The sequence below is a fragment of the Taudactylus pleione genome, unplaced genomic scaffold (assembly GCF_031769625.1).
Source record: "Taudactylus pleione unplaced genomic scaffold, aTauple2 ptg000186l, whole genome shotgun sequence".
NCBI classification, from domain to species: domain Eukaryota; kingdom Metazoa; phylum Chordata; class Amphibia; order Anura; family Myobatrachidae; genus Taudactylus; species Taudactylus pleione.
In genome coordinates, this window is record NW_028284588.1 from 8085215 (window position 1) to 8106845 (window position 21631).

At 42.8% G+C, this 21631-nt stretch overlaps 1 protein-coding gene across 2 annotated transcripts in view; it reads left to right on the forward strand.

Moving 5' to 3' along the window:
• TMEFF1 (transmembrane protein with EGF like and two follistatin like domains 1) overlaps nucleotides 1-21631 on the forward strand; it is a 266232-nt gene that overhangs the window by 217910 nt on the left and 26691 nt on the right. For both annotated transcript variants that reach the window (XM_088476339.1, XM_088476338.1), the window contains exon 7: nucleotides 2527-2592. In XM_088476339.1, coding sequence (XP_088332465.1) covers nucleotides 2527-2592 — 66 coding nt within the window. The remainder of the gene's footprint in view (nucleotides 1-2526; nucleotides 2593-21631) is intronic.

A 21631-nucleotide genomic window follows, 5' to 3' on the forward strand; every position in this document is an offset into this window, starting at 1 on the left:
GTTTTATTTCCATTTTTTTACTGCAGGAATATTGGAGTCTAATAGCAATTACATTTTTACATCAGTTTTTTTTATTTTATTTTTTAACTTTCTATTTGAATGTATACACTGTTTACAGTGAAGAGATGGACATAATTACATGGGTCTTTTGAGCTATAACTCACATACTGGTACTATATCTACATACAGTCAGGTGCATAAATATTGGGACATTGATAGAATTTTCATATTTTGGGCTCTATTCTCCACCACAATGGCTTTGAAATGAAACAAACAAGATGTGCTTTAACTGCAGACTTCAGATTTAATTTGAAGGTAATTACATCCAAATCAGGCGAACGGTGTAGGAATTACAACGGTTACTATATGTGCCTCCCATTTTTTAAGGGGCCAAAAGTAATGGGACTATCAACTCCAAAGCTATTTCATGGACAGGTGTGGGCTATTTCCTCGTTATTTCATTATCAATTAAGTAGGTAAAAGGTCTGGAGTTGATTCTCGGTGTGACATTTGCATTTGGAATCAGTTGCTGACGACTCTCAATATGAGATCCAAAGAGCTGTCACTATCAGTGAAGCAAGCCATCATTAGGCTGAAAAATCAAAACAAACCCATCAGAGAGATAGCAAAAACATTAGGTGTGGCCAAATCAACTGTTTGGAACATTCTTAAAAAGAAAGAACGCACCGAAGAGCTCAGCAACACCAAAAGACCCGGAAGACCACGGAAAACAACTGTGGTGGATGACAGAAGAATTATTTCCCTGGTGAAGAAAAACCCCTTCACAACAGTTGGCCAAATCAAGAACACTCTCCAGGAAAGTAGGTGTATATGTGTAAAAAGTCAACAATAAAGAGAAGACTTCACAAGAGTGAATATAGAGGGTTCACCACAAGACGTAAACCATTGGTGAGTCTCAAAAACAGGAAGACCAGATTAGAGTTTGCCAAACAACATCTAAAAAAGCCATTACAGTTCTGGAACAACATCCTATGGACAGATGAGACAAAGATCAACTTGTACCAGAGTGATGGGAAGAGAAGAGTATGGAGAAGGAAAGGAACTGCTCATGATCCAAAACATACCACCTCATCAGTGAAGCATGGTGGTGTTAGTGTCATGGCGTGGGCATGTATGGCTGCCAATGTAACTGGTTCCCTTGTATTTATTGATGATGTGACTGCTGACAAAAGCAGCAGAATGAATTCTGAAGTGTTTCGGGCAATATTATATGCTCATATTCAGTCAAATGCTTCAGAACTCATTGGACGGCGCTTCACAGTGCAGATGGACAATGACCGAAAGCATACTGCAAAAGCAACCAAAGAGTTTTTTAAGGCTAAAAAATGGAATGTTATGCAATGGCCAAGTCAATCCCCTGACCTGAATCTGGTTGAGCATGCATTTCACTTGATGAAGACAAACTGAAGGGAAAATGCCCCAAGAACAAGCAGGAAATGAAGACATTTGCAGTAGAGGCCTGGCAGAGCATCACCAGGGATGAAACCCAGCATCTGGTGATGTCTATGCATTCCAGACTTCAGGCTGTAATTGCCTGCAAAGGATTTGCAACAAAGTATTGAAAAGTGAAAGTTAGATTTAGGATTTTTTCGTTTGTCCCATTACTTTTGGCTCCTTAAAAAGTGGGAGGCACATATAGAAACCGTTGTAATTCCTACACCGTTCACCTGATTTGGATGTAATTATCCTCAAATTAAATCTGAAAGTCTGCAGTTAAAGCACATCTTCTTTGTTTCATTTCAAAGCCATTGTGGTGGTGAATAGAGGCCAAAATATGAAAATTCTGTCAATGTCCCAATATTTATGCACCTGACTGTATGTAGATACATAGATTTGTGAATATAAATACAAGTTAAGGGAGTGAGAGAGAGAGATGTACATATGTGTCCTCAGTCATACAAATAGGGAGTATATTTACTAAAGTGAGAGTTTTTAGAAGTGGAGATGTTGCCCATAGCAACCTATCAGATTCTAGCTATTATCTTCTAGAAGGTGCTAGCTGAATATTAAGTAGAATCTGATTGGTTGCTATGGGCAACATCTCCATTTCTAAAAATTCTCACTTTAGTAAATATACACCCTAGACTCAATACACCATGCGGCGCAAGATGCCTGGTGTCAGTGAGCCGCCAGGTCCCATACTACTATGCTTGCGCCAAGCTTCTTTTTTGCCTGAAAAAGCATCTAACACGCATCGCATCACGACTAAACTGCATTTTCGGGTACGTCTTATTAGTCACATCACATTTCACTATGACGCATTTTGGGTGAAAAATAAATGCAATAAAGAATCTTGGTGCAAGCATAGTTGCTCAGGACCTGGTGCGCCACGTGAGGCTGTTTGGTGTGACTTCGGCAATAGTGTATGATACATCTGTATGTAAGTTGTGTTGTTTTACCACATGGACTTGTAGTACATTTCCACGTGATTGGCTTGCTATTGTGTGAACATGCTTCTTGGTGTAGTCAGCACTTTACTGTAACACTCTTCCCTCTTTTGTACAGCAACAGATGACACCAGCGTAGTTGGGAAGAAAGATGATGGCTTACAGTACCGCCCAGAGGTGAAAGGTAAATACTGTGTTGCTTTGTATTTTAAAATAGAAAACAGTATGTCGGTTATGGGAATGATTCAGCATGGATCGCAATTGCAACCACGTACGCAGATAGGTCGATTGTTGCGTACTGCTCATGTGTGTTCACTGCACGTGTGCGTCGATTGCACTGCGATTACGGACGCACTGTGGAATCCATCACAGTGTGAGTGATAGGCCGTGAGCATTGGCGGAGGTGACAGGAGAGTGGTTGCAGAAACGCAGGCATGACTGTCCGTTGGAACGCCGTTGCATAAATTAGCCACTGAGATTGCCTACGCAAGTTGTGTACTCACTGTGTGCGACGAGACTTGCAAATTCTGAGACAGGTCAGGCCTGCTGTATTTGTGCATGAGGGGCCGATGTACTCAGATGTCATGTTACCGATGTATACGCAGGACTGCCAGGTATTACGGATGTGAGAAACCAGTAGTGGGCGTCTCTATGCAGGTTGAGCGGTTGCAGATAGCATATTTTCACAGATGCATTGCGTGCGATCCGCACTGAATCACGCCCTGTGTTTTCAATTTCATCTTTGATTATTGCATTTGTGAGTGGATACATAATGTACCCAGAACAGGATATGCGACTACAGTATGTGAGGATAGATACAGTATAAGACACTGGAGTTCAGCAGGATCTGACTGTAATGATAGTATCACATACCAAAAACACCCACAACACAATTTCCTTACTTCTTTATGACTCATATTCATTTTATTGTAGAAAAGATGTCTTTTGTCCAGCACACAATAACGTGTCTCTGGCTGTCACTAGCTAGCTAGCAATTACCTCTGAAAATATATTATTTAGACAAACCTTGTTCTGAAAAAATGGACAGAAATATTAGATGAATACTAAAAGCACTGAACTGTGCACAAATAAATCATGACTTATATGATTGGTAATGTCAAATATGTGGATAAAGTTGACATTATTAAGATAATTATTTAGTTTAAATTTATCATTGGGAATAAGATAAATTCCACAATTATATTAAAGCAGAACTAGAAAAGTAATGAATAGGAAGTCTGGAGCAGTGTGAACGTTTTTTCACACTAATGTCCTGATTATTACTTTAATAATATCTCTAAAACAGCAGGTCTTGTGGGGTGGTCCCGGTATGCAGTGGTTAGAATCTACCAAAAATGGTCCAAGGAAGGACAACTGGTGAACCGGCGACAGGGTCATATATATGATAGGTCTCATTAGAACTGATCCCGAGTTGAAGGAACTGCTTACAAAGCACGTCTGTTTGGCACTGCACATACTAGGAAACCGAGTGTACATAACAGCAGATGACGCAGCGTAGTGCACATTTCAATTGCATCTACACATACAACTGAAAAGGTTAATGGGGCGTTTTCACATAGGCATACAATGAGGTCATGTTAACGCATCTGTAGGTAGTCAACGTATTTTACCATTTCATTTTATGGGCAGGATGTACTAAATAATAAAATGCGATAGAAACACAGTTTTCGGGGTTTTACCGCATTTTCCATATGTACTATTGGGTGGCCGTCGGGGCTCCGATGCTGGCGTTACCCTATAGAAGCCTATGGACTTCTACCCGGAAGTCCAGGGCGCAGCGCTGATAGCAAAGGACAGCTCTTATCGGAAGAGCTGTCCTTTGCGGTACTGATCGCATATGTTAGTACATATGTGATCAGTAGGGATGCGATGTCTGACAGGATGTACCACACAATGGACCTCATTCAGAGTCGGTCGTAAGCGGCCGCTCGGTCGTACGCATCCGATGTTTCCAAACCACGCATGCGTACGGTTAGTTGTGTGCATGTGCGTACGAGACCTTGCGATCCAAAATGCTGTTGATTGTACGGATTACAAGCAGGAAGTGGCTTCCGAGAGTTGATTGACATGAAAGGCCGTTTGTGGGTGTTGACGGGGGTGGTGGTCTGAAAACGCAGGCGTTCGTCACCATTTTCAGGGCTTTTTAGGGGCGTACATATATTACCTGCTACGACAGACATAGAAGGCCGGAAGTAGTAAAAAGTCACTCTGCGAGCAGGTTCGAGACCTGTCTGATCGTACAGCTTGAGGTTGGGTACGTGCTCTCTCAAGCCCCAGAGTACAATCGATACTATCAAATGTTACTGATGTTAGGAGTGATGTTTCTATTTTGAGCCACACAATGCAAGCAGCTAATAATCGTTTGATATAGCTAATAACACTGCTAATTGGCTTGTAATTGATTCAGCTGCATTTGCATTAGCGAATAATAAAAATAAATATATTTCATGGGGATGGCTTATTCTATGCGTTTTTTTGTTAATTTTTGGTGTAATTTGCACACAACACAAGCGGCCGCAACCATCAGAAGAAAATTAGCATACAGCGACTGACAACGACGGACAACGATTGACTCGATCGCTAGCTGCTATCACTCGCTAGCTAGAGGATGTGTATTGTTCACGTATTGGCGTCACTTTGGTTGCGACCGACCGGCCATGCGATTGCTTCCTTTTTCAGTTTCGCGGTCGTTAGGCATACGACCGAGCGGCCGCTTACGACCGACTCTGAATGAGGTCCAATGTTAGTACATCCAGCCCTATATCTGTTAAATTGTGTGTCTGATTCATGCAATTCATATCTTATATATAAAAACAAAAATCAAGATTGTTTATATTGTGTACTGGTTGATGTGTCTCCTATGTATGGTATAGGCATTTGGCGCTACCAATCTTCTCTTTATGTTAACGCATTTGTAGGCTATGCAAAGTTGCACTTAAGTGTAAATACGTGTCACGGCTACCAACACTTGAGACTCCAGGGAGGAGGCAGGCCTACTAGGCACAATAAACTGGGGTGGCTTTAGGAATGAACTTAAATCTCAATAGCACGGAATAAAGGTGAATAGAATTTATTCACAGGAGAAATATAATAGCAACGTCTCACATAAAGGCCCTCATTCAGAGGCGGTCGGAGGATGCAAGCGGTCGCTCAGAAACTGGGCGGCCGCTTGCATCCTGACCGGCCACCTCTGTTTCGGTCATTAGGCTGTGGGTTTACACCCACAGCTCTAACGACCGCTAGGGTGATGGTCGCGATGGTCATAGACCATCGCGACCATCGGGGCTTACGACGAGACCCTAGGGTAGGGTCTCACTTGTCGTAAGCCCCGGAGAGCTTCTGGCTCTGTGAGAGCCGGAAGCTCTCCACTGACATCACTAGTGGGAACCCAGCCCATGGGAACGCCTCCGTTTGGGCTGCCACCCCCTGGCCCGCCTTCCAAACGGGGCGAGCTGCCAATCAACATCGATAGCTCGCCCCCTTTGGAAAGAGACCCGCTACGACCGGCGCTGTCGGTCGTAGCGGGTCTCATGCATGCGCACGAAGGAGCCGGCTCCCTCGTGCGCATGCGCACTGGACAAACATCGAGGCGGCCGTGCGGTCATAGACCGTACGGCTGCCTCTGAATGAAGCCCAAAGTCTCAACAACACTGAGGTTCACATAAGCAATAATGAGTATAGGAGATAACCTCCCATATAGTCTTTAACACAGAAAAGTTAATATGGTAGGGAACCCCGAGTCCAGTATGAGGCTAACATCTCAGGATGGTATAGAGGAGCTTCACCTGGGTGGAACCCTGTAGTGACGGCGATCCGGAGCAGAGTGAGCCCTGTGATGCGGTGAAAGACGGAGCAGGGTTGAGCCCTGTGATGCTGTGAAAGACGGAGCAGGGTTGAGCCCTGTGATGCTGTAAGGTTGAAGCAGGGTTGAGCCCTGTGATGCGATGAGGTCGGAGCAGGGTTGAGCCCTGTGATGCAGTGAAATCGGTGCAGGTTTGAGCCCTGTGATGCAGTAAGATTGGAGCAGGGTTGAGCCCTGTGATTCGATGAGGTTGAAGCAGGGTTGAGCCCTGTGAAGCAGTGTAGTTCCGGAACAGGGTTGAGCCCTGCGGTGTGACTAGAATCCAGAGCGGGGTTGAGCCCCGCGATGCAATGAAGGTTGAAGCAGTGTAGAGCCCTGTGAAGCGGTGTGGTTTCGGAACAGGGTTGAGCCCTGCGGCGTGACTAGAATCCGGAACGGGATTGAGCCCCGCGATGCGGTGATGATGACTAACGGTGCAGTTGACAACTGTAACGAAGATGGGTTCGATGTCTACAGGAGTGAGAGGCAACAGGCAAAGTAAATAGTGCAGCAAAAGGTGAAACCACAGCAGTGGAGCAGAAAGCAATACTTAGGCAATGGCTATGCTGAGCTCTGTAGTGCAGCTGGTAACTGGTATCAGAAGTTAAGCTGGAACATGAGCGGAGATATAGCAAAGTCCACAGCAACGGGGGGCGTGGCCTGGATGGGCTGGAGATAGGCTGCTGACTCCGGAGCTCCTGGGCCCTAATATCCTTTTTAACCCATTCTGAGTCCCCTGCCTGGTCCCTGGCACCTACCTTGCTGCAGGATACTTACCACTGCTTGCTCCAAGAGTCTTCAAGCTGGTCTGGACACGCTGGCTGCTGTGCTGTGGGAGTTGAAAGTCTCTCCCTGCAGCGTTTCCTCGTCGCAGGCGCCATCTTGGATCCGGATCCTGGTCTCTGTGGCTGCTCCTGGCTCCGGCGCTGGTGTTTTCTGGCAGTTGGGGGAGTCCCTGAGGTGCTGGGGAGGAGAGGAATCCTTATATAGTGTGCAGATTGCACATTAATTGCGGCTGTGGACCCGCGATTCCCGATCGCGGCTGCCATCTTGGATCCAGAAACAGGCTGATTTGGACCTCCTGTCTGCAGTGCTGGGTGCAGCACACCTCTGGTTAGTGTCCTGACGGGTTGGAAAGGTGGCTGGCCCTTTCTTTGGCTCCCTGGGTCATTTGAGACACTGCATACTCTGCTCCCCCTGTGTCCAGCTGCACATCACCATCCTGCACTGAGCTTAGCAGCTGCTTATCATTTTACACTCTCCCCATCTGCTGAGTGCCACCCTGTATTGTACCCAGCTGCTAATTATCACCCTACACTGTGCCCAGCTGCTGGTCCCCATCCTGTACAGTGCCCGGCTGCAGATTACCACCCTGCTCTGTATCCGGTTGTCGATCACCACCCCGTGCTGTGCCTGGCTGCTGATCATTGCCCTGCATTGTGTCCAGCTGCTAATCAATACCCAGTATTGGTTTCACCCTCCTGCATCGGTCCCTGAGGCCCAGTGAAGATGGGGAAAAATTCCCAACAGTCGGCTGCTGCGCGGCTGGAAAGGTTCTCCCGTTCTGGAACGGGTGGGGCTACGGGATCCGGCTCTTCAGAAACACCGTCTATTTCTCAGCCCTCCTCCCCGCCTGCTCCTGGGGAGTTTCCCCCGAGGCCTGAGATCACTATGCAAAATTTAATGCAGGCAATTACTTCTTCAGAGAAAACGCTGTCTGGCAAAATTTCTGAAGTTTATGGGGAACTTTCTCTTATCCGTCATGATATGCAGACGATGCGATAACGTGTCGGGGAGGCTGAGACTCGTATTTCCACATTAGAGGATATCACTGCACCGGTTGCGGGACGGCTTACAACCTTGGAGTCCCAGATGGTGGCCTGTCATACGAAAATCTCTGATATAGAAGGCCGTCTTCGTAGGAATAACATCCGTTTTGTGGGCCTTCCAGAGAAGTCGGAAGGGTCTCAACCAGAGGAGTTCCTAGAAAAATGGTTAGTGGACACATTTGGCAGAGATGATTTCACTGTTCACTTTGCAGTGGAGAGAGCGCACCGTATCCCTGGCAGGGCTCTGCCTCCTGGTGCCCCCCCCCCGCACATTTATTGCTAAATTCCTGCATTTCAAGGACAGAGACTCGATACTTCGCTTGACTCATCTACGGGGCCCTTTGGAATACAATGGAAGTCGGGTGGCTGTGTTCCCGGACTTTTCTATGGATGTTCAGAAGTCTAGGTCCCAATTTCAACAAATTAAACGTCGTTTACGTGATCTGGGCCTCTCATACGCCATGTTGTTTCCTGCTCGACTCCGTGTGGTGGCTGATGGTCAATCTCACTTCTTCGATTCCCCACGGGAGGCTTCATCGTGGCTGGATCTTAGAGGTCGTGGGGAAGATGCTCCTCCGGACTGACTTGAACTTAATATTCCAGATGTGTTTGTTCTTTACATAGTCTGCTGATTATTATTTTATTTTTTTTGATGCTTCTCAACTGGCATTATTATTGTGGTATTCATTTATATGGTTATTTTGGGTGCTGGGTGCCGGGGAGGGTAATTCTTTTCTGGGCCTAGCCGATACTCCACCTTACGGCTGAGGTAAGAGTTGCTCCCCCCCCCCTCTTCTTTTTTATATTTACTCTTTAGTATAATTCAACAAGAATAATTGGTTTATCGGATATTTTGGCTTGGGGTTAATAGTTGTTTGGTTAGGGATTTGGGTATATCTGGTTGGGGTGGATATACAGGGTGGGATGTGGGTTTTTCTTAAGGGATATTGTGTGGGAATTTACTTTTTTATGTTTTTATTTCATGCCATTGCTATGTCATCTACCAAACTAATATGCTGGTATTTAAGCTATTCTCAGCCTTTGCTGTTTTCTTTGTTGTACAGAGCTGCTGTGTCTCGCTGGTCTCCTCTCCCTGTTGTCTTGTCTCCATTATTAATGTCTCCTCGTTATCCTGATGTATGGCTTACCCCATTATGGCTACTAGTTTAGGTTCCACTCTCCGGGTTCTCTCCTGGAATGTCCGGGGCCTCAATGATAAGGTCAAGTATTCTTTAGTATTGAATCAGGTAAAAAAGGCCCAGGCCGATATTATCTGTTTGATGGAGACGCACTTGGTGGGCGGGAAAGTTTTGGCCTTGCGCAAACCTTGGATAGGCTGGGCTTACCATTCTACACACTCCTCATATTCCAGAGGTGTGTCAGTCTTGGTTCGAAAATCCCTGAATTTTTTGCTGGATGATGTTAGAGTGGACCCCATGGGTAGATATGTCTTCATACGGGCTTCTATTCACTCCTCTCCATTTTACATTCTTGCAATTTATATTCCCCCACCTTATACCAGTGAGGTTTTAAGGAAATCTGCTGAATTTATTTCTTTATCACCTGATACCCCGGTTATTTGTGTCGGGGATTTTAATAACGTGCTAAACCCTGCCCTAGATAGGTGGCGTGAAAGTTTGAATGTGTCTGGCCCCTCCCCTCATTCTTTTGCTAATTTAATGGATGAGCTTGGGCTGGTGGATGTATGGCGGGCTCGGCATCCTTCCTTGGCTCAGTACTCTTGCTTCTCGGCCTCTCATCATTCCTTTTCTAGGATTGATCTCGCGCTGATATCCGGGAGGCTGGTCCCGCAGGTTGTGGAGGTGGAGTACCGATCCCGGGGTGTATCGGATCATGCCCCCTTAGCACTGACTATTGATGTTGCTGCTCCGCGAGGCCATTCCTTTTGGAAATTTAATCCCTTCTGGCTTACTTTAATGGGTGCGGGCTCGGAATTGGAATCCCAATGGGCTAATTTTTTTACTGAGAATACTGGCTCTGTTTCCTATAACATATTATGGGATGCCTTCAAGGCTCATCTGAGAGGTTCCTTAATTGGTAGGGTGATAAATATTAAAACTTTTCATAAGAAAAGGGAGACTGAGCTGGAAAATCGTTGTACTTTGCTGGAACAGAGATATCTATCTTCGGGTTCTATTGTTGCTAGATCCGCATATATGGAGGCCACTAAAGTTTTATCTGATTTCCTTTTAGATAAATCTAGAAGACGTCTACTATTTGTTAGGATAAATCTGGGGCTTTTCTGGCATATCTTTCTAGAGAGGTCCGACCTGTTACAGTTGTAGCTCAAATTCGTGACTCCTGTGGTAACTTGCACTCTTCTACACCAGCTATCACGAAGGTGTTTTATGAATACTTTGCTAACCTTTACAGCTGTCAAGCCCATTATTCCCTAGACGAGATGCTTGAATATTTGGGACATATATCCCTCCCCTCCATTTCTCAGGATAGCAGAGCATTTCTAGACTCCCCATTTACTGTAGAGGAAGTCGGGGTGGCTGTTTCTTCGTTTCCGGGAGGTAAGGCCCCAGGAGTAGATCGGATTCCCATTGAGGTTTATAAGTTCTATGTCTGAGGCCATTATTGTCATGATCCCTAAAATTGGAAAAGATCCCCTTGATCCTGGCTCTTACCGTCCGATTTCCCTCCTCTCTACGGATATTAAAATATTGGCCAAAATGCTTGCACTCAGGCTCAATAGGATAATTAGTGAGGTAGTACATCCTGACCAGACTGGTTTTATGCCAGGAAAGTCTACCTCACAAAATCTTAGGAGATTATATTCAATTTTACAGCTGGCGGATTCTGTGGAGGATGGGGCAGTGGTGGTGTCTTTGGATGCCGCCAGGGCCTTTGACTCTGTAGAGTGGCACTATCTTTGGGAGATCCTGTTTCGTATTGGGATGGGACCTAGATTTATAGCTTGTGTTAAATTGTTATACTCCTCCCCTTTAGGGCGGGTTTGTATTAATGGATATGTTTCCCCTTCTTTTCACCTCTCTAGGGGTACTAGACAGGGCTGCCCTCTTTCCCCAGCTCTCTTTGCCCTAGCCATCGAGCCTTTGGCGTGTCTTATAAGAACTGATCCCAGAATACGGGGAATTCAGATACGACAAAGGGTCGACAAGGTGGCTCTCTATGCGGATGACATGTTGTTATTCTTGTCTGATGCATCAGAGTCTTTAATTGCCCTTCTCTCGGTGGTAGACTCTTTTGGACGATTTTCTGGACTGCGCATTAATTGGGACAAATCTTGCATTCTTCCTCTACATGGTCCTTCTACTCCTGTTAGTACGGTAAATACTCCCTTGGTGTGGACCACTAAGTTTAAATATCTGGGAATTTGGGTAACGTCATCTATGTTGGACTTTGTCCCACTTAATGTCCAACCACAAATTGATTTCCTGAAATAAAAGCTGCATGTTTGGAATAAACTTCCCTTGACCGCCACGGGTAGGGTTAATTTGGTAAAAATGATTGTTCTCCCCAAATTTTTATATGTTTTTCAGCAGGCCCCTATCTATATTTCTCCACGTATATTTAAATTGATAGATAGTTATATCTCCTCTTTAGTTTGGGCTGAAAAACGTCCTTGAATTAAACTTAAAACTTTATGTAGGCCTAGAGCACTGGGTGGTCTGGCATTGCCAAATTTCCGCCTCTATTATTTGGCTTCACAATTGGTTCATTTACAGGGGTGGGTTTTGGGTGGGGAGAGCCAGGATCTACCTACCTTATTGGTACACACTGTTACTAGAGGATGTTCCCCTTTGCAGTTATTATTAGATGGCAAATGCCCTACAGGGGGAGCTCCATTGGTCACGCAGGCTCATAAGCTGTGGAAACAGGCCCGTGCTTTAGTGGGGGCGGAGGGTATTGATCCTGATTGCCTTTGTGGCATTCTTCTGCTCTAAGAGAACTGACCCTATTAGATAGTAGCTCCTTGTGGACTGGGAGGGGGGTTCTCTCCATTGGACAGTTGTATAGTGACGGGGTATTAAAAGGTTTTGACACTATTAGAACTGAATTTGGGGTCCCAAATACTATGTTTTTCCGTTACCTACAGCTCCGACACACTCTAGCTGTCCAGTTTTCTGCAGGCCCTCCGCAATTTACTCCTGATCCAGTTAGGGTTATGCTGCAAGCAACTAGTGGTAGGCAATTAATTTCCAGACTTTACTCCTACCTCCTTACTGCTAATTCCGATGATACCCTAGTATCACTTAGGCTTAAATGGGTGGATGATTTGGGTCCATTAGACGATGATGAATGGTCTTTAATGTTGAATAGTCATGTGATCGCCACTTCTGCAGTGAGATTCCAACAGATACAGTTCTTTTTACTACACAGGGTGTATCTTACTCCTTTGTTGATGAATCGATTTGGATCTGGAGTGTCGGATAGGTGTCCTAAGTGTTCTGTTTCCCAGTGCTCATTTTGGCATCTCCTCTGGGAGTGCCCTGCTGTTCGAGTGTTTTGGTCCCGGGTCACCACCTGTGTTACCAACACAGAGAGTAGTATTCCCATTTTGTCACCTAAAATCTGCATCTTTGGACTGGGTCTTTCGAACAGGGTTAATCGATTGACGGCCCAATATGTGATTAATGCGATGACTTTGGCTAAGGTTTGTATTGCCCGTACTTGGATGGCAGCTAGGGGCCCTACTTTTGCTGAATGGTCTGGGTTAATGAATGAAGTAGTGGGGCATGAACGTTTTATATACACCAAACGTAACTCTATCCTGAAGTATGAACGTATTTGGGGTCCGTGGATTTCTTCAACTTATTATGTTAATGGAGGTGAGGAGACTTCGGATGGTGGGGGGCTGGAGACCGGCGAGACTGTGCAATAATGTTTTATTATTCTGAGATGTTTGTAGTAAATTTTCTCTTATACCGCAGGGTTGAGATATTTTTCTGTGCTGATAATGTGCTCTGTTTTATTTATATACTGTTTTTGAATATGTAATTGTATTATTTTAATGGCTAGCTATTTTATTTCTGTGGGGATTGGGCTTTTAGGAGGGAGGGTTTTCTCTTTCTGGGTTGTAATTTGATGTTTTTATTATAAAATGACAAACTTTATAAATAAACGTAATTTAAAAAAAAAAGTCCACAGCAACCCACAGGCACAGCAGGGATCTGGCAGGAGTCCAAGAAAGACCTGAAAGTAACATTGCACAGACACTGAGACACAGTTAGTAACAGGCTTTATACTAGAGGTCTGTGATCAATAGGAAGTTCAGAACATGTGACCCAAATGGAATCAGGTTTGAAATAATGAGCAATCTAGGAATTCCACAACCTGACAACACCTTGGAAGCAGATCACATTAACTCTCTATTCCCTGTATGTGAAGAACGCCAGCAAGCAGGATAGCTCCTCCAATGACCACAAAGGAACTTTGGAAAAAGTAATCTATCTTTATGCACTGAAATAGTCGCAGCCTGACAGTACCCCCCCCCCCCTCTTTTTGGGTGGTCTCCACCCACCAGGTTTTAAAGGGAATTTAGCATGAAAATTACGTATCAACTTAGGAGCATGGACATCAGAGTCTTTAATCAAAGATCTCTCCTCCGGGCTGTAATCCTTCCAGTCTACAAGGTATTGTAATTGATTTTGCTGCTTACTTGAATCCAGAATCTTATCGATCTCAAACTCCACACCTCGAGCAGTTGTTATGGGAGGTACTTTAGGCAAGCTGTCATGAAATCGATTAAGAATCAATGGTCTAAGCAAGGAGACATGAAAGGAGTTAGGTACACGCATATTTAGAGGTAACTGTAACTTACATGCCACAGAGATGATAATTTTTATAATAAGAAAAGGACCAATATACCAGGGAGCAAACTTCATAGTAAGTACTTTAAGTCGAAGATCTCTAGTAGACAACCAGACACGATCCCCAACAGAGTATTTAGGAACAGCTGAACGTTTTCTATCAGCAAAGACTTTATAATTATGAGAGGCTTTCCTAAGACACTTATGTACCTGTCTCCAAATTCCAGAAAAATGTTGTAGGGTAGCTTTGGCTGCTGGAACATCCACTGTCGGAATTGATTGAAGCTCAGGAACTCGAGGATGCCGACCAGAATTGGCAAAAAAAGGACTTACACCTGTAGCAGACGAATAATGAAAGTTATGAGCAAACTCAGCCCAAGGCAAGAAATCATCCAATCATCTTGAGAAGAAGATATATACATTCTCAAAAAGGTCTCCAACTCCTGGTTCACTCTTTCGGTTTGTCCATTTGACTGAGGGTGCTATGCCGAAGAAAACTGTAATCTAATTTGCAATGATGAACATAAAGCCCTCCAAAACCGAGCAACAAACTGGACACCCCAATCAGACACTATCTCAGAAGGAAGTCAATGAAGACGAAATATCTCTTTGATAAATATTTGTGCTAATTTGGGGGCTGATGGTATTCGAGCCAAAGGACAAAAATGAGCCATCTTGGTAAAATGATCCACCACTACCCAAATAACTGTACACCCCCTAGACTCAGGAAGATCTGTAATAAAATCCATGGAAAGATGGGTCCATGGTTGGGTGGGAATGGGTAGTGGATTGAGAGGACCAACTGGAGACTGCCGGGAGGACTTATGTTGTACAGACTTAGAACAAGAACGTATAAACTCTTGGACATCTTTTTTCATGGAAGACCACCAATAGGAACGTTGCAATAATGAGTACATTTTACGAACCCCTGGATGTCCAGAGAAACGAGAATTATGAGCCCAAGAAAGAAGTTTTGTACAAATGAAAATATAAGCATTCCACAGACGCTGTCACATCATACGATTTCTTTTTTTTTCTCTTCCTTCCCCTTTTGTGTAGAGTTTCTCAAGTGAAAAGAAAGATAGGAAGTTAGACTCCAACCAGAGCACACTTTTCTATATGATGAGGCAATTTATTAACCAGGGACTCACCTATACCAGGTGCCCTAAGTTCCAGTAATGGGTTCTTTTAGCTCCATCTATCAGAAATACTCGTCTTCACTGGGTGCAACAATCAGAAACTCCCTATTGGGGATAGACTCACCTGGGACCAGGTATCGACGTTCCTCAAAAGGTTTCTTTAGTAACTCCTCTGTCTCTTACTACACCATATACCAACGTTTGTGGATGACCCAAGTACTTCATTCAAAGTCCATATTCCCAAAAAAGATATTTATTCAAAGATCCCAAAAGATATATAAATATACAAAGTAAAAACATGAACGAAAGTGCAGCCAGTAGCAGAATTCATCTATGGAGTATGAGGTCACCTCATCCAGATTGAAGTATAACACACAGATACAAGTCCTTGTATATAAGGTGAATCCCGGTACAGCTGCCAGCAAACAAAAAACACCAACACGTTTCCGACCATTTAGGTCCTTCTTCAGGTTGGATAATAGAGTGAGAAACTTCCTGCATATTTATACCCCTTTTCCTAATTACCACAGAGGGGTAAACCTCAGTATGTGCTAAAACCCGGAATCATCATTAAAATGTATTGGAAAATTTCTAAATCATATAACTTATATTACACATTGCAAAATTAACATATGTATCCTAAAACAACAATACAATAAAAGTGTATATGTAAAAAACAGTACCCAATCATAACATCAATACTAGGATATTGTCCATTCCTTATAGTCCAAGCCGTCTTTTGTCCGGTTCTGAATACCTCGGGTGCCAAAATCCCTTGTGCACCTGTGTGCTGGATCCTGTGAGGAAACGTGCAGTCCGTTGCTAATAGCCGGCCGTCAGTTTCCGGCTGTGTGCACCGCAAAGTGGAAATGCACTCAACGACATCGTGAGGTCGAGACGCTATGGATCTAGGGAGTGATTTCAACACTTTTTCTCTAGAGCTTTGCCGGGCGCCATTTTGTTGTAGTCCAAACAGTGTAGTGAATGAACCACATTATCGGTAATCAAAACCCGGATAGAAGTTACATGCATGGGAGAAAAATAAAAAATTACCATATGTTCTGAGGTATCTTACTTTTGTTGTACACCAAAATAAAGATAAAAATATATGTATCTATAATAATAAGAAAACTTCATGATAAGAAAAATCACATATGTCTAAAATAATATTTTAAAAACATGGATATATGAATAATTTATAAATATATAATAAATAAATATAATCTAAACAAATTAATTAAAGAAACCATTTCATCTCAAAATCTACATTGAGACCTCTAGGTATCTGAGTTTTTAGAAGATAGATCATTTTAATTTCTTCTTGTGCCAATCTATTGTCTCTGTCATTGGTGCGCCAGTTAGATTCTATCATTTTACTGCCACAAAAAGAAATCAAGTGTCTAATATCACATTGGTGTGTTGTTTTAAAATGTAGGGAGACATTATGTGTGTCCAATCCTTTTTTAATATTTCTTATATGTTCACCAAATCTTATTTTCAACATTCTCTTAGTCCTCCCTACATATTGGCACCCACATGAGCACTCCAATAAATAAATACAATATTTAGAGTTACATGTAATGAACTCATTTATCGGAAAGCTCTTATCTGTTTGTATGGATTTAAACTCGGTAATTTTGGATTGGCTAGATTTGCATGCTTTAGACATGCTACATACACCACATCGAAAGAAACCTTTCATTTTAATTCTGTTATTCGATAATATAGGATAGGAAATAGCACTCCGTACTAATTTATCCTTAATATTTTGTGATTTCCTATACACAAATACTGGACGTGATCCTATATGGTCTTTAAAGGTAGGATCATTTCTCAGCACGTTCCAATGTTTAATTATCACCTTTTCTAGTTGTTTATAATTACTATTATATTGGGTTATAAACGGAACTGATTTCTTTTTCTGATCGACCTTTTTATTTGTTTCCCCCAAAGTGGCTATCGTTCTTTCAAAGTTAGTGCTATTTTCCCTAGCTTTTTTGATTATTTCACTATCATATCCTTTTGATGTGAAATTCTTCTCTAAAATATTAGCCTGGGACTCATAGACCGATAGTTCTGTACAATTTTGTCTTATATGTTGGAATTGACTATGCAGGATACTCTTTAACCAATTATAGTGGTGATTACTATTATATTGTATAAAAGAATTACAATCTGTTTGTTTGACGTAATTCTTGTTTTTTATTAGTTCATCTTCTATATACACTGTTAGATCAAGAAAGTTAACTTCTTGTTGGCTAATATTAAAAGTAAGCACAATATCATATGTATTATCATTCATGTATTGACAGAAAATGTCCAGTGTTTCGCGATCACCCCTCCAGACAAAATTAAGGTATATAGACGATATTATTTTTGTTTCTCTACACAAAAGGGGAAGAAAGAGAAAAAGAAAAAAATCGTATGATGTGACAGCGCCTGTGGAACGCTTATTTTTTCATTTGTACATATCTTTGAAGGAGTGGTGCTCCTTAAGAGTGTATTAGGCTGCAGTCACAGGGCGCAGGCGGTTTGGAACATTTTATATTTGTATCTATCAGGAAAGAAGTTTACCTCGTAATTCTGGTGCCACAAATATCTTCCCAGGAGGAGGATCAGGAGAGATGGAAATTGAAGAAAAAGCCAGAGGGTTTATTATAGGGTACCTTTGATCCTCATTTTGTTCTTTCTCTTCCAACATTGAGCGTGAAAGTGCATCTGCCTTTTTATTCATTTATTTATGAACCTGGACGATACCTGAGGAAAAAATCAAAACGCGAAAAAAAGAGGGCCCAACGAGCTTGTCGTGGGTTCAGACAATGGGCAGTTTTCAAATACAACAAATTTTTATGGTCTGTAAAAATAGTAACAGGATGCTTTGCGCCTTCTAATAAATATCTCCATTCCTCCAAAGCTAACTTAATAGCTAACAACTCTTGGTCCCCGATGGAGTAATTACTCTCAGCACTAGAAAACTTTCATGAAAAGAATCCACAAGACACAGTTCTCCCATCTGCAGCCTCTTGAGAAAAAATAGCCCCAACTCCATAAGTGGAGGCATCCACTTCTAGCATAAATGGCTTCTCAACATCAGGTTGAACTAGAATGGGGGCCGCAGAAAATGCATCTTTGAGAGTCTGAAAGGCATCCAATGCCTCTGGGGACCACACTTTGGGATTAGCCCCTTTTTTTGTCATAGCAGTAATTGGAGCTACAATCGTTGAAAACGCTTTAATAAACTTTCTGTAATAATTGGCAAAGCCTAAAAATCTCTGAAAAGACTTTAATGAAGTGGGCAAAACCTAATCTTGAATAGCCTTTAACTTCTCAGGGTCCATCTGAAGTTCAGAACCGGAAATGATATACCCCAAAAAGGGTATCACTGGGACTTCAAAAACACACTTGGAGATCTTACCATAAAGCTTATTAGCTCGAAGATGACTTAATACCTCTTTAACATGGGTACGATGATCAGAAAGATTCCTGGAAAAAATCAAAATATCATCAAGATAAACAATAACAAACTGATAAAGTATATCTTGGAAAATTTCATTCACAAACTCCTGGAACACCGCAAGAGCATTACATAAACCAAAAGGCTTGACGAGGTTCTCATAATGGCCATCTCGCGTATTAAACGCAGTTTTCCACTCATCACCCTCTTTAACTCAAGTTGTAAGCTCCCTTTAGATCAAGTTTGGTAAACAGTCGAGACCCCTTAACTTTGTCAAACAATTCTGTAATGAGAGGCAAAGGATATTTATTTTTTACCATGATCTCATTTAGACCTCTAAAGTCGATACATGGACGAAGACCACCATCTTTTTTCTTTACAAAAAAGAAGCCCGCACCAGCGGGAGATGAAGAAGGCCTGATAAACCCCTTTCGTAGGTTATCTTGCACATATTCCGACATGGCTTGAGTCTCAGGAACAGAGAGAGGGTATACTCGACCTTTGGGTGGCATTTTACCAGGAATAAGTTCAATAGGACAATCCCAGGGACGATGCGGTGGAAGTTCGTCTGCCGCCTGCTAAGAAAGGACATCAGCAAATTCATGATAAGGCTGTGGGAGAGAAAGGTGGAACATCTACTTTCACTTCAGACAATCGTACCACAGGAATTAAACAATTTCATTTGCATTTAGGACTCCAAGAAAGAATTTGAGAACAAGTCCAATCAATATGAGGGTTATGAAGAGTTAACCATGGTAAACCAAGAACTATATCATACATAGAAATGGGTAATACCAAAAACTCTAAACTTTCTTCATGCAAAGTTCCTACCCTCAACTTCATAGACTTTGTTTGATGCGTAACATATCCATTAGAAATTCTAGTCCCATTAACTGCAGAAAGGGAAAAAGAACGGGTTAATTTGAAAATAGAAATTTTTAATTTCTGAACCAAAGACAATGAAATAAAATTGCCACCTGCTCCAGAATCTAGCAATGCAGAAAACTCTTGACACGAAGAACCAAAATCATGAATGCTCACAGAAATTAAACAATCCTTTTTGGGAGAAACTTTAGAAAGTACCCCTAGTTTGACTTCCCCTCCATCAACTAGGGACGATCGTTTCCCGGCCTTATTGGACATTTAGCCAAGAAATGTTCTGAGGATGCACAATACAAGCACAAATTAAAACGCCTCCTATGTTGCTTCTCAACTTCAGACAATTTAGCTTTATTAATTTGCATAGGCTCATAAGATGTACTATGAAAAGAGCGAGACTGGGGAAGAGAACTTTTAGAATACTCAGAGCGACTCCTCTGAACCCCTCATTCTCGCATACGCAGATCAATTTTAATAGTCAATGAAATTAACTCATCCAAATTCTCAGAAAGATCCCGAGTCACCAATTCATCTTTAAGTCTCTCAGAGAGACCATTCCAGTATGCTGCTCTTAATGTCTCATTATTCCATTTAAGTTCTGCAGCTATAGTTTAAAAACGATCCACATACTGACCAACTGGAGCTGTTCCTTGCTTTACTCGCAAAATATCCACAGACGCGGCCACTGATCTTCCAGGTTCGTTAAATATCCTTTTGAAAGTAGAAACAAAAGCTTGGTAATTAGACATTAAGGCATCATTTCTCTCCCATAAAGGAGAGGCCCACTCAAGAGCAGCACCAGACAATAATGACATGATATAAGCCACTTTAACACGAGAGGTGGTAAAACTTTGAGGTAACAATTCAAAATGAATCTCACATTGGTTGAGAAATCCTCTAAATGTTTTTGGATTACCATCATAAGAGGTAGGAGTCGGTAAACGTAAATGAGAAGCAGAAACCCATGATGTACTTGCAACAGGAATCTTAAGTTTATCAAGACGTAGAAAGATCCTGTAGACATTGCAAAACTCGAACTTGAGTGTTTTCCTGTACTTTTAGGTCTGTGCAAACTGTCACGGCTGCCAACACTTGAGACTCCTGGGAGGAGTCAGGCCTACTAGGCACAATAAACTGTGGTGGCTTTAGGAATGACCTTTTCATGAAATCTCGATAGCACAGAATAAAAGTAAATAGAATTTATTCACAGGAGAAATATAATAGCAACGTCTCACATAAAGTCTCAACAACACTGAGGTTCACATAAGCAATAACGAGTATAGGAGAAAACCCCCCATATAGTCTTTAACACAGAAAAGTTAATATGGTAACGAACCCCGAGCCCAGTATGAGGCTAACACCTCAGGATGGTATAGAGGAGCTTCACCTGGGTGGAACCCTGTATTGATGGAGATCTGGAGCAGAGTGAGCCCTGTGATGCGGTGAAAGATGGAGCAGGGTTGAGCCCTGTAATGCTGTGAGGTTGAAGCAGGGTTGAGCCCTGTGATGCAGTGAGATCGGAGCAGGGTTGAGCCCTGTGAAGCGGTGTAGTTCCGGAACAGGGTTGAGCCCTGCGGTGTAACTAGAATCCAGAGTGGGGTTGAGCCCCGCGGTGCAATGAAGGTTGAAGCAGGGTTGAGCCCTGTGAAGCGGTGTGGTTCTGGAACAGGGTTGAGCCTCGCAATGCGGTGATAAGTGTAACGGTGCAGTTGACAACTGTAACAAAGATGGGTTCGATGTCCACAGGAATGAGAGGCAACAGGCAAAGTAAATAATGCAGCAAAAGGTGAAACTACAGCAGTGGAGAAGAAAGCAATACTTAGGCAATGGCTATGCTGAGCTCTGTAGTGCGGCTGGTAACTGGCATCAGAAGTTAAGCTGGAACATGAGCGGAGATATAGCAAAGTCCACAGCAACCAACAGGCACAGCAGGGATCTGGCAGGAGTCCAAGAAAGACCTGAAAGTAACGTTGCACAGACACTGAGACACAGTTAGTAACAGGCTTTATACTAGAGATCTGTGATCCATAGGAAATTCAGAACATGTGACCCAAATGGAATCAGGTTTGAAATAATGAGCAATCTAGGAATCCCACAACCTGACAACACCTTGGAAACAGATGATCACTTTAACTCTCTATTCCCTGTATGTGAAGAACGCCAGCAACCAGGATAGCTCCTCCAACGACCACAAAGGAACTTTGGAAAAAGTAATCTATCTTTATGTACTGAAATAGTCGCAGTACTTTGTGTAGGCCA